Source organism: Pterocles gutturalis, unplaced genomic scaffold (assembly GCF_000699245.1).
Source record: "Pterocles gutturalis isolate BGI_N339 unplaced genomic scaffold, ASM69924v1 scaffold10269, whole genome shotgun sequence".
In the NCBI taxonomy this organism is placed as follows: domain Eukaryota; kingdom Metazoa; phylum Chordata; class Aves; order Pterocliformes; family Pteroclidae; genus Pterocles; species Pterocles gutturalis.
The window spans coordinates 86,236-99,868 of record NW_010130705.1 but is presented as its reverse complement, the minus strand read 5'-3'; the positions used below and the strand labels follow the sequence as shown (position 1 = coordinate 99,868).

At 41.0% G+C, this 13,633-nt stretch overlaps 1 protein-coding gene across 1 annotated transcript in view; it reads right to left on the bottom strand.

Moving 5' to 3' along the window:
• LOC104466785 (protocadherin-15-like) overlaps positions 1 to 13,633 on the bottom strand; it is a gene marked incomplete at both ends in the record, with an annotated part of 108,892 nt that overhangs the window by 10,090 nt on the left and 85,169 nt on the right. The window contains 2 exons of the mRNA XM_010080321.1: positions 5,735 to 5,959; positions 7,483 to 7,788. Of these exons, the coding sequence (XP_010078623.1) occupies positions 5,735 to 5,959; positions 7,483 to 7,788 (531 nt within the window). The remainder of the gene's footprint in view (positions 1 to 5,734; positions 5,960 to 7,482; positions 7,789 to 13,633) is intronic.

The following is a 13,633-nucleotide window of genomic DNA, read 5'->3' as shown; positions in this document are numbered from 1 at the left end:
TGACCATCTGTGGATCCCTCTTCTCCCATTCTCTCCTAGTGACAATTTAAGCATTTTATAGAGGAAAAAGCCACTCACTCCCAAGCACTCTGCAGCAGTACAGTAAACATGATCAGGGAGATGAAAGGGTCCTGCTGTAACATTTTATTCCACTGTCTCAGATGCTGGGTTCCTGCATGCTTTCTCCAACACACCTTTATTTTCTTTGTTTTACTGTTGGCTCCAACTGTTTGGTTTGGGAGGGTGATTTATCCACCAACACACAGCTTCTTCTAACCCTCCCACCCTAGGAAAACAAATTATATTTCTCTTTGTTCTGATTCAAACTTTAAGCTGACAGAGAAACAAAGGGAGCTTTCTCGTCTAAGCAGGTCAGAGCTCTGCACCACTATGGCATCATTACAACCAAGATCATGCCATTTGCTTCCAACTTGAACACAAAGGACCACAGGAACGGTCATGTTGATGAAGGACCATTCAGCGCAACCACACCAAAGATAAAGATTTAGCTGTTGGGCATTTCTACATGGTTGGTTTGCTTCTTTTAGACAAAGGTCCCAGGGAAGGGAAGACTTAGCATAGGGATTATGAAAGATTCAAATTCACCCCCACAATAAGTACCAACCAATCAATGTATGCAATGCATCATCTAAAGCATATGTTGACTTCTCAGTGGTGTACTTCTCCTGAAAAATTAGCGTGACTGTTGAAGTTTGTGTACTCACTGATGGCAGCAATATGTTTATTGATGTTAATGGGTAAATTTAGTTTTACTAGATCTGGAAATTCATTGTAAACTGTTTATAACAGTCCACTGGGATCAAGGCATGGTAGAAATTATATTAAATATTTGGTAAGCAGTCTCATAATACGGCATTGCTGGAAACATACAGATCTGGTTTTACTTATTCTTGTTGCTCTATCACTTTGAATCATCAGCCAGAGATAACGGCTTTATTACACTACATAATCTACTTGAAAAACTAAAAAGAAAACCCATCCTGGAACACAGAAGGAGGAGAAAAAGCAATTACAAAAACAAGAACAAGACAAAAATAATGCTGGTAAGAATAATAAAAGGAGGTCACAGCATAAAATATAGAAGTACCTTGCAGGCCCCATGATACAGAAATTCTTATAATATGTATTTAGAAACACATTACTCATTTAACAGCAATATAAACCGGGAAAAGGTTATTCCTGTTTATTATAGAAACACCTAATTTCACCAGATACTAGAGTATCAAGAACTTGAAGTCCTTTCCCATTCTTTATGTAATCTCTTGGTCTCCTATAATAAACATATACCACCCCTAAAGGTATTCTCCTTTAAGGGTTCATGCATTCATCCCAATACATCACCAGTACATTCATCCCCCAAGACATGTACCTAAGTTTGCAAACGAACCTTTATTTGTGATCCTTATTTTGATTTGATAAGGTATCACTTCAATTTTATATTTACATTAAGCCCACTGAAGTAAGCCACTACTTGAAATTACCACAGCAATTTTTTCCAAATTCTAAATCCTAATAATAAGCGCACTATTTGAACATTAATGATTTTGCTTCTTCCAACACTGGGAAGCACTGATATTTTGAGGGGATGCTTGTGCACACAGCAATACACACTGCAGGCACTCTAACAAACAATCCAGCACTCTCAGGCACGGGGTGAGTGCAAATCTTTGCCATTCTCATGGTGAGAGAGATTACACCTTGACAGTGGCAAACCACTGAAAAATAGCACACAAATTGTTTCTTAGAATTGCTAACTTTTTTATCCCTTCAACTATGTTTTCAATACCAATAACATTTGCTATGTCTAGCCTGTATATTTATATATACATACTTTAAAAACCCAGGTAAAATAAGAAGTTTTGTTTTCTTGATTACAGATCAGATTACAATCATCAATTATTCTGGATAAACACCTGTGCAATCCTCCCATGCCATCCCAAGACAAGATGACTCATTCCTACTTGTAGGTTAAAGTGAAAAGTCACAAAAGCATTGAGAGGAATCTGAGGACTGGGGAAAAAAAGAAAACCCTCAGGCTGTTTGAGGTGCTTTGCTGCTTTCTGGCAAGAAGAAATCAATCTCACTTATCCTATTCCTCCTCAGTAATACTAGAAAGAATGCAACAATTTATTAATTTACCTTTAGCTTTCTTTGAAGAAAGAGTCATGAGGCATCCATACAACATAAAGGGCCACTTGCCTGCAGCAGTGGCCAATAATGTATTTCAATACTGACACGCAGGTAACCGATTAAGTTATTTTTTCTGCAGTGACCATTCTGCTGTGCAATCTGTGTTTTGATCAAGTTCAGGAAAGGTTAATAGAAACTATTTGTAACTTGTCACGCCAAAGGCTGAGAGTCTAAAGAAAGTCACCATGTGTATCTACCCTCCCTCAAGCCACAAAGATCAGTGTGATTATGGGTATAGTGTGCTGTCGCTCATTCCATTTTATATCACATAAATGATATATGAAACCATCAGATGTTGTCCGTAGTTGGTTAACAGAATCCTACTACACAGTAAAAATTACAATGCTTTCGGTTACAAGCTGGACTGTGAAAAATGAGAAAAGTCAACAGAGCAGCACAAGCCCAAAAGGACTTGGAGACCTCTGTAATACAAAAAGCACTCTGAGGATTACAGGGACTGAACCCCTAATGCTTATGTGAATTCCCTGCTGGACCCACGGCTGCTGTAACGCTTGCTCCTGGTTTTCTCTAGTTCAATTCTGTGTTAATAAAGACTGCAACCTGTACAGCGGTTATGTTAGGGCCTACCTGCACTTGGTTTAGTTCCTACTTGGGGTCACAAACACTGTATTGAAACAATTATAAACATCTTCTAAATAAAGTAAAAGCAGACTTACTACTAATGAGAAACAGACATATCCAGTTCCTGGCCCCAGAGCAAAAGAGAGGCTGCATGGGAACAGCTCCTTCAGAGCCATGGTGGATGTTCATCCCCACGCTGAAGCACCCTGGCCCTGAACACAGGCTTTGGTTTGGCAGATGGGCTGGCAGAAATGGTGAGTTTTAGAACCCCATCAATTCTCTGTGCAGAAATCTTAATTTATCAACAAAAGATTACAAATTACTCCAATGAAACAATGAACATGCTCATCAGGAGTTACCTATTCCACTATGCCCTAAAGCAGCAGATCATGGTTGACATTGCAGATGAATAAAAGCCTGGATTGGAATCAGGCAATACACTGTGCATGAGGCTCTAGACTGCTATGTAACGTGTCATTTATGCCATCATGCATTCAAGATCTAGGGGCGAGTTCAGTGCCCTGTAAACATTCTCACCGAGCTGCGGGGCAAAAATCAGCTCCCGGTCAGCCTACCAGCATGTGTAACATTGCAACACACTGTTTACTTCTGTATTTCTTTTCACAGCTGAGGCCTGCTCTTCATCTTGTTCTCACGTGGTTGCCAAGACTCTGCACCCCTCTCTTGCTGCTCTGTCTCTCGAATGAACCATTCAAGGGGTCCTCTTGTGGATCCTTCTCATCTCACACAAGGGTAGCACAAAGCTCTGATGTCAATCTCCACCTTTCACCCCTGCCTCGTAAATTTTATTATCTGGAAAATTAATCTATAAACTGAAATCAAACCATTTTTTCTATTCCAGACATCTCTTGTGACCAAGGTTCTCAATTTCTACCAGCTGATATATGACCCATTAATGACATCCGCCCAACAAAAAGCAGATATTAAAAATGTTTTTTTCCACAAAGCCCTCTCCCATTGTCTCAACTGCCACTCAAAAAACTACTGCTCTACCTGTCACTCAAGTCTGGAACCTAAGCACCATCTTAACCTCAGCAATATATATATATAAAATATTTAATTATGTCCACTGATCATGTTGCCAAAGTCAGCCAGTGACTGAGTATGACAATACTCAATTTCTTTCATTTATTTTCTTTCTCTTTCTCTTTCAAAATACAAGCTGCTTGTCCTCACTTCCAGTCCCTGTTCTGTCCCCAACCCAACACTTTTTACTGTGGAAATTGTTACTCCTGGCTCCAGCCCAGTATTCCAGCCTCTCATATACTGCCGTTCAATCAAGCACCATCATGCTCCCTTTCTGTTGTTTGTGTGTGGGAAGAGTTTCCAGGAAAACAAGAAACGTATTTTTTGGTCCTACTAATCCCATTTCTTAAGTTCCCTATTCCCATATCACCTCCTTTGACAGTGCACAAGGAGCTGTTACACTAAGGCCACCAAGTTGAACTGTACAGCTTCCCTGTACCCTGTCACTAACGAATACAATACAAATGCACACACAGCTGAGTCAGCCCTACGGAGTCAGCCCTACAGCTTTTCTCTAAATATAGTCCTATTTGAAAACACGTACCTTTAAAAAAGCCAACAAAAACATCCAAACAAATCCAATCACTAAATTATTTCCAAAATTCACTGGGCTGGGAAAAAGTTTCTTTCAGGAAAAAAAACAGGTTTGATGAACTTCCCCCTTAAAAGTGTAAGGGAAATGGCTCAAGGATTGATGTCAAAAGCCATGTTTTCCTCTGCTTGACTTGCAAACTGCCATGGAAGAGTGCAGACTATTAGGTGACCTGCATCTCAGGCTGAGAACTTTGCAGAGACAGAGAAGTATTGCAGAAAACTTCTTATGTTGTCATCAAAGCTAATAATCAAGAGACATTTACTGTCCTTAAAATAATTCTGAGCTCGGTAGAGACTGACAAAGAGAATTACTCAAAATCATGTGGCAGTTCATAGCATCTGCCAATACACAGTAAGCTGAACCCCAGACTGATTCATATATGCTAAATACTTCTGCACACTTACATCTAAGCTTAAGTTGTCAGAGATTAAGTTCACATTTGTGACCTACGTTTTTGTTCCTGATACAATTTTTGCTTCTTGGCTAAAATGAGTAATTAAATTCTCTTCTCCATCACAGCTCAGTTCTCTGCTGACAGAGAGTCAACAAAATGAAGCAACTGCTGAAAAGGACTTGACTGACTGGCTCCAGAACCGCACCTTTGTGCAGGGAGGCACAATTTAGAGCATTTAAAATATCCTCTCCTCTTGGACATGAGTACATTGAGCAAATTAAGATTGGTAAGTGCTAATGTTTCAGGTACAAATGCTTTTCATTTGTGGATCATTACCAAACAGAATACCATTATTCCCATATTACTGGTGAGATAACTGAAACCCAGAGGTGATGCTGTAACTCACTGAGTAAGACCATTAAATAAGCCTGTTTCTTTGCAGCTTTGTATTTTCAAGCAGCAGAATCTGAAATACAGGTTGTGGTGTGCCACATCAGCACTCAATACAACCGAATAGTTTGTAAAATTACACTTTACAAGAGCTTCAACTGAATGCAATGGTGTCATTTTTGCAAACAATTCCATTAGGTACTTATTTAAACCTTTCAGGGACTCTAAAGGACTAAATGTTTATATACATACCAGATATTCTTGTACTTCATAAATCTGTGAGCCAAGATTTAAACTACTTAATTACATATAGCAAGGTAATTATAGATCTTATAAAGTGCATGTTTAACTGAACAAGTTGCTGTCAGAAAAAGCCAGTAGCTTCATACAAGGGAAAAAGCAGGAAAGCATAGTGCTACCATGCTCTGCTGTTTCATGAGAACACCTGTAAGGGCTGATGAAGCATTGTGTAAAAAATGAGAGGATGGTATCAACTGATGAGTTATTCCTCTTACCTTTACTCTCACTGTGACAGTAGCGAGACCAGGAGGCATAGTACCCTTGCTATCGAAGGCTTCCACAAGAAAGGTGAAGGTTGCTTCTGTGTCAGAGAATGATTCATAATCCAAGGACTTCAAAAGCGATAACTCGCCTGTATACTTGTTCAGTGCAAAATACTGTAGTGCTTCCTCTGTCCGTATTCGATAGTTAACATCAGAACCAAGATCAACATCCTTCGCCTAGAGTGTGCCATGCAGAAAAAAAAATACTTTAAACCAAACAAAATCCATTTTCACAAAAAAACCCTACTAGATACAAAGAACATAAAAAAGTAAACTACTACAAACAACCTCTGTTTTGTTATATTATTCTAATAGTACTGGATGCACTTGACACTATCACATGAACATGAGGAAGAAAAATCCACTTAAAGCTGTAAAATCCAGTGATACTGGAAATGAGCACAATATTTTGGGCAAGATTCGCTGGAAGCTCAGTCTGTTCTTGTTCTCTTCCCTGGGCACCTGCTATCGGTCACTGCCAGGGAGAGGATGCTGGGCTAAGCAGACACTTGATCTCACCCCTGTGAGGTAGCATGGATATTTTTATTTCATACCAGTATTTAGACAAAGAATAGTCATTTTAATCAGGATAAGGAGTATTATGTGATTGCTTTAGCTGTAATTTGACATTAGATCTACCTGCAGTCAGGTTCAGAGAAAACCATTCTCATTGAAATTGTGTCTTCTCATTAGAGGATGCTCACCAGAACAACGGGAGGATATATAGACTGCTTGTGGGAAGTGAATCTCGGCTGTGTTTAGACATCTAGCTCATCCTTGAACAACTAACTTTCACTTGTCTGAGTATCTTTTATAGTCAGTAAAGAGAAGATAACACCTCGAGGTGTTACCTTCACTTTACTCCAGCTATCTTAGATGATGATCTTGGTATTGGAAGAATCGCTTCTGGAAGCAACTATTTATCTCCCTTAACTATAATGTGAGGTTAGACATCTAGGCTTGACTTCAATGTCTAAACCCTACAATCACAGAATGGTTTGGGTTGGAAGGGACCTCAAAGATCACTGAGTTCCATCCCCCTGCCATGGGCACGGACACCTCCCACTAGCCCAGGTTGCTCAAAGCCTCATCCAGCCTGGCCTTGAACCCCTCCAGGGATGGGGCATCCACAGCTTCTCTGGGCAGCCTGGGCCACTGCCTTACCACCCTCACAGGAAAACATTTCTTCCTAATATCTCATCTAAATCTCCCCTCTTTCAGCTTAAAGCTGTTACCCCTTGTCCTGTTGCTACACTCCCTGACGAAGAGTCCCTCCCCTTCTCTCCTGTAGCCCCCTTTAAGTACTGGAAGGCTGCTATAAGGTCCCCCCACAAAATCACTCGAGACAAAGCTCTCTCTTGCTACTATGTCAACAGGTAGAAGCAATATGACAAGCTTTCATAAACAAATCAAAAGCATTTTAAATGTGTAAAACAATATTCCAAGAAATTACAATAACAATGTAGGTTTTGTTGTTTGGGTTTTTTTTTAATAATTGATCTTACTTCCAAATCAACCTCAGCTTCAAAGTATTTTTATGTATCTGTCTAAAGATCACGCATTTTTTCAGTCTGTTAAATGTCATAACTTCCTCCACTCCAGTTTGCAATCTTTTACTGCAGTCTGACAACTTAAGTAAGATCACGCTTAGTAATGCAGAACCATTTACAAAACTTCTTCACTCCATAATGCTTTCTTACCTCTATCTGCAGGAACACAGTGCCTGGTGGGAGATTTTCTGGCACACAGACTGTGTAGGAAGCATTAGTAAAAACAGGGCTGTTGTCATCAATATCCAGCACCTTGATCGCTAAAGTTAATGTTGAACGGCGGGGGTCCACAGCTCCATCTGTTGCTTCAACAATAAGTTCATAATAGTCCCTTACTTCTCTGTTCAGTTTAACTGCTGTATAAATGCTACCGTTTGATGTGATTCGGAAAAGATTGTTGAAGTTTGCCAAACTGTAACGAACTTGACCATTAACACCGGCATCTAAGTCTGTAGCCTAAAGAAAGAGAAAAAGGAATCACGTTTTAATGCATATTTTAAATAAAATGGTCATACCCACATGGGAGCAACAAGGTAAGCAAGGGTAATATTCCACAGAGTACTAATGCTGGTGTGGCTTCTCAGCATTTCTTGTTGACAGCAGCCTGTCTCTCTCTGATATTTTGCTGAAGATAAAACATCCTACAGAAACAAATCTCTTAATTTGTGGTGACAGAAGGTAGGTTTTCTGGATCCTAAATAGACTTCAGGAGAAAATACACATTTAGTTGCTCAGCCTTGGACAACTGTGCACTCAAGCAGAAGAAAACTAGATGCCATTAAAGTCATGCCTGGAGATACGTCTAATGCTGAAGGATCTTCAGCATTAGGCAGTGTCTGAGGGGAATTTTTATTTTACACCAATTCAGGTGTTTCACTGCTGCTCAAATCATCATGGAGTACCTGCTTAGATGAAAGATGGATGCATTCAGCAGATGGCTAGATGGGACACATGCATCTGAAATTTTCATTTCACTTAACGTTTGTCACATTTAGTGATACTGTAATCAGTACTCTATAAAGAGCTACTTAACTTTCTTTAGTTTCTTTACCATGTTCCTCAAAAACAAATGTTATCACATTTCAGCCTTCGTCTTCTACACTCATAAGAGGCAGATAATTACAACAAAAAACTGTTAAGTTTTTGTTCAGTTGATATCTTTGTTTTCACATACTGAGCTAAATCTCAAATTCCACTCTCAGACAAATAGTTTTTGATGTTACATAACTGCCCTTATAGGGATGGACAAAATTCACATGTTCTCCCTAGTGCTGTCAGGACCGCAACATAGTCTGAATGCTGACCTGCTTTCTTCCCCTCCTCTTAATTAAATTATGGCATGATGAATAGTGTTACGTAAATTAAACAAAGGGCATTCTGTGAGCAAGGTATTTTCATTTATCTGACTTCATAAATGAGGCTACAGACATGTGGGCAGATCATAAGAGATTTTCATGTTTTGTTATCAGAACAATCGTCAGGAAGTTTCCATGAATGTTTAATTCCAATGAAGGCATTCATTGTAAGACTTTGTAATGAAACCATTTATCCTCCTAGAATTCAATTAAAAGTTAATTAAATTTGTTAATAAGCAAAATTTCACTGTGCTTTCCCCCTGCTCTACATCAACGCACTAAGCAGCAATAGCTACAACTTCATAATGACCAGTCTATGGAGAATACATCCTTTTAAGCAACATCTTTCAACGTATGGTTGGTTTGCTTAGTTTCCAATCAATTCCATTTCCTCTGTAGAAATAACTAATTTGGGGCTGAAAGACCTCCTAGATGACACGCTGGAAAACCATCAGAAAGGTACTCAAGGAGACAAGTTTAAAGTATACAGTAACAGACACTCAGCCCCACTGAAAGAAAAGCAACGTACAGGAAATAGAGAGTAAGTAGCAGAACTTCTGGATAGGCCACTACCAGCAAGATTCGCCTTCATAAGACTTAATCTCCAACACATGTATGAGGTCAGTCCTCATACTTAGCCTCTAATTTAAGCCAAAGCCCTAGTATAGCAATTAAACTGATACTAAACACCTGGCGTTAAAAACCAAACAAAAAACCCCACAAAAATCTCTAACAGCAATATGAAATACTACTATCATTGGAAACTATGAGAATAAACCACGTAAAACATCTATTTTAGGTTAATTTGGAAGTATGTTTTTGAATGACAAACTTACTTTTGTAGGAAAATAAAGTAAAATTACTTCCAAATATATGGGAGGCTTTGCAATTTGGTTCCTAAAAACATGACTATGTATGTTGTACACTCATTTGTGTATATCCTTGGGCATAAACATATTTTCCACTTTCTGAAGATTTGTTTCCATGCAGAGTAGCAGGCAAATCATCATTATTAAATCCAATTAAACTAACTGTTATAGTACCACCGTAACAGTGGTGGGAAGTCCATCAAAGGCATGTGAAGACGGGCACTAGCTCTGTACATTATTACACATCTTAGTCCTGTGCTTCCATAGCATGGAGAAAATGCAAATTTGAGAAGGATACTCTCACTGAACCCTCAAACAGAAGTTTGCTGCTCTTTGTCCACTAAAATTTCTACCATATGGATTCTCTGATTCCCTATTAGATTAAAAAAATCACCTTTTCTCCTAGCTGCCTACTCTATCTGTGGTATTGCACCAGAGACAACTATCCCCATTGCTTGGGATGCCCATGTCTGATGAACACCACGCAGAAGCACACCCCTGGAGAAGAAGAGCAAAGTGAGAAGTTACAACAGGTTGTACAAGCACTGTCCAACCTACCCACATGCAGCTTTGTTATCCCGAGAGACTTGGAAAGGCCAGAATCCCTCATGTGGTGGCTGCCAAGCCCATGCAGGGGCTGCCTTCTCCAGCCCAGACTCCCTAGACACAGCAGAGGGGCTTTTACACCCCTCAACAGCCTGTCCCTGTCCTCACACCTTTTCCTGCCCCACCTTGCTCTCTCCACAGGCTGGGGCGGGGTCTGCTCCAGCTCCTGAAGCTCCTCTTCCTCCTCACCGCTCACAGGGCTGCTCCTCACTTCTGGAAGGAGTTTTGCCCTTTCTCAATTCTGCTTCCCAGAGTCCCCACAGAGCCACTGATGGGCTCAGCTGTGCCCTGAGGTGGGGCTGCTGAAGCCAGCTGGAGCCAGCTGTGACAGACCTCTCCCCACAGAGACCCTTCCGCCCCACTGCCAGCCTTAGGCAACACATGGATATGTGTTTAAAACCAAAGTGTATGTTTTTAAAGAATCAAAATGGATTTTATTGTGAAAAAAGCTTTAACGAAATGCTGTTATTTTACCAAATTAGATCGCTTTTACAGTTTAAGATCTCCATCTACTAATATTTTATCACTATAAACTTGAAAACAGACAATGTACTCTCTGTGGATAATCTGTTTTCTAAAAGAATCCTATCTCAGGAGTACACAGAATTAACTCTTTCCACATGGAAATCATTTCCCAGAACCCCTCAGAGCCCATGGGCAGCAGCTCTGTGGAGAAGTCCTTGAAGGACTCGCTGATGGCATGGCTACTGCCCTGTTTGCAGCTGTTGCTGTATATCAAAACAGAGGACTTCAGGTCATCCCCACGTCATCCCCCTGCTCTCTCACTGACAGGTCCAAGGTGGCACACACGTATCGCAACCCCAGACCAAAAGGTAAGGGAGAAGGAGGTCTGCACAATGAGGAGCTAGGCTTTCAGAAAGTCCTGCTTCAAAAATCAGCTCTTCTTGAACTGATCACTGCCCTTAACACAGAAGCCACCAACATCCCAATTAATTTAATGTGATTTGCTCATTATCAACGCTGGGGAGGATTACCTGGGTATACAGTTATCAGAGGTGGAGAGAACCATAGAATCATTTAGATTGGAAAAGACCTTTGAGATCATCAAGTCCAACTGTTAACTGAACACTGCCCAGTCCACCACTAAACCATGTCCCTAAGTGCTGCATCTACGTGTCCTTTAAATCCCTCCAGGAATGGTGACTCCACCACTGCCCTGGGCAGCCTGTTCCAGTGCTTGACAACCCTTTTAGTGAAGATTTTTTTCCAAATATTCAATCTAAACCACTCCTGGTACAACTTAGGGCCATTTCCTTTTGTCCTATCACTTGTTACCTGGGAACAGAGACCAAAACCCACCTGGCTACAGCCTCCTTTCAGGTCGCTGTAGAGAGTGATAAGGTCTTCCCTCAGCCTCCTTTTCTCCAGGCTAAACAACCCCAGTTCCCTCAGCTGCTCCTCACCAGACTTGTTTTCCAGACCCTTCACCAGCCTTCTTGCCCTTCTTTGTATGCGCTCCAGCACCTCAATGTCTTTCTTGTAGTGTGGGGCCCAAAAACTCAACACAGTATTTGGCCGCACCAGTGCCGAATACTGCGGTGCGATCACTGCCCTAGTCCTGCTGGTCACACTATTTCTGATGCAGGCCAGGATGCCATTGGCTTTCCTGGCCATCTGGGCACGCTGCAGGCTCATATTCAGCTGCCTGTTGACCAGCACCGCCAGGTCCTTTTCCACCAGGCAGCTTTCCAGGCACACTTCCCCAAGCCTGTATCTTTGCAGGGCGTTGTTGTGACCCAAGTGGAGGACCCAGCACTGAGCCTTGTTCAATCTCATACAGCAACCAGCTCCCATGTCTGTTTTCAGCTATAACAAATATATAACAAATCACAGATATTATTTTTCTCTGGGCTACACCAGCATTCTTAGCAATTTCTTCTATTAGGTAAGGTCAATTAAGAGTAAAAAAGATCAAGGCAAACACTGAGCACAAAATTGACAACATTTCTTTCTATTCCCCACAGGGCATCCTCCGTCTCACCCTAGCTTCAAATCCCCACACATCTGATCTTGCGTGTATGCGTAGCATACATGCAGAACACATTTTTCCCCCTTACAACAAGCCAAAACTTTAAAAATTTGAGGGCAGCCCAAGTCATAATCCACATTTCCAAAAACACTCACTCATACTTCCCCCGCCACAGTGGGATGTCAAGATCAGACAACGGAAGAACGAACCTACTCATTTCTCACTTGTTTTCCTGCTAGAAGATTTTTTTGTTGCATCGACCCCTAAACCAAGTCCTCCTTCCCCTCATCCCTACAGTCATCAAAGGGAAGGAAAATATCAGTTCAAGGGCCTGTCGAGGCAGAGCTGGGTAACAAGTAAGAAAGCAAAGGAGCCTGAGCCACTCTCAGCCTTCACACGAGCACTACCGCAACACCCAGGTTCCCACTCATCACATTACCCCAAAATCTGCCAACACATTCTGGTGTTTGATCACCTGCAATCACACACAACACAGAGTTGGTAATTTTGGATAGGAAACCAAGCTAATTTTGCTACTCTGGGTAAAAGAAAAATTGGGAATTATCCCTCTATGTGCTCAGAGGTTTTCCACTGGTCTTATATCAAACTGGTTTGAGCAGCCCGTTAGGCAAATTTACTACACCAGTGTTACACAACCGAAGAGCTCATAAATTCACCTATGTCAATGTAGCCTAGCCAAAAGGGGTTTTTGTCAGGATAGAGGAGCCTGCTTAACATAGGTCTAAGGTAATTTATTTTCTTCAAACTGCAAGCATCTGAGGAAGCATAAATGAGACTTTAAAAAAAGAAAAGAAACAAAACAATCCCTTCCTGACCAGCTCCTCTTGCCAATGCTGTGAACGATGCAGAAAGATGAGATGCACATTTCTACCTCTCCCATCTCATGATGTTTATTCAGAATTAGAAAAAGCATGTTCCTCTTGTGCTGGTTTTGGCTGGGATAAGAATTAATTTTCTTCATAGTAGCTAGTATGGGGCTGTGTTTTGGATTTGTGCTGAGAACAATGTTGATAACACAGGGAAGCTTTAGCTGTTGCCAAGCCATGCTTACATTAAGCCAGGGACTTTTTCAGATTCTCATACTGCCCCTGCACTCCCAGCTTCTTCTCTACAAGGAGCTGGAAGGGGACACAGCTGGGACAGCTGACTCAAACTGGCCAGAGGGGATACTCCATACCATAAAACATCATGCTCAGCACATAAGCTAGGGGAGTTGGCTGGGGGGCGCAGACACTGCTCAGAGACTGGCTGGCCATCAGTTGGCGAGTGGCTGTATCACTTGTTTTTCTTGGGTTTTGCTTTTGTTGTTTTCCTTTTCATTACAATTTTTAAAATTATTATTGTTATTCTCATTATCATAATTTTATTTTACTTCATTTCAATCATTAAGCTCTTCTCATCTCAACCCACAAGTTTTCTTATCTTTTACCTCGAATTCTCTCCCTCATCCCACAGGAGCG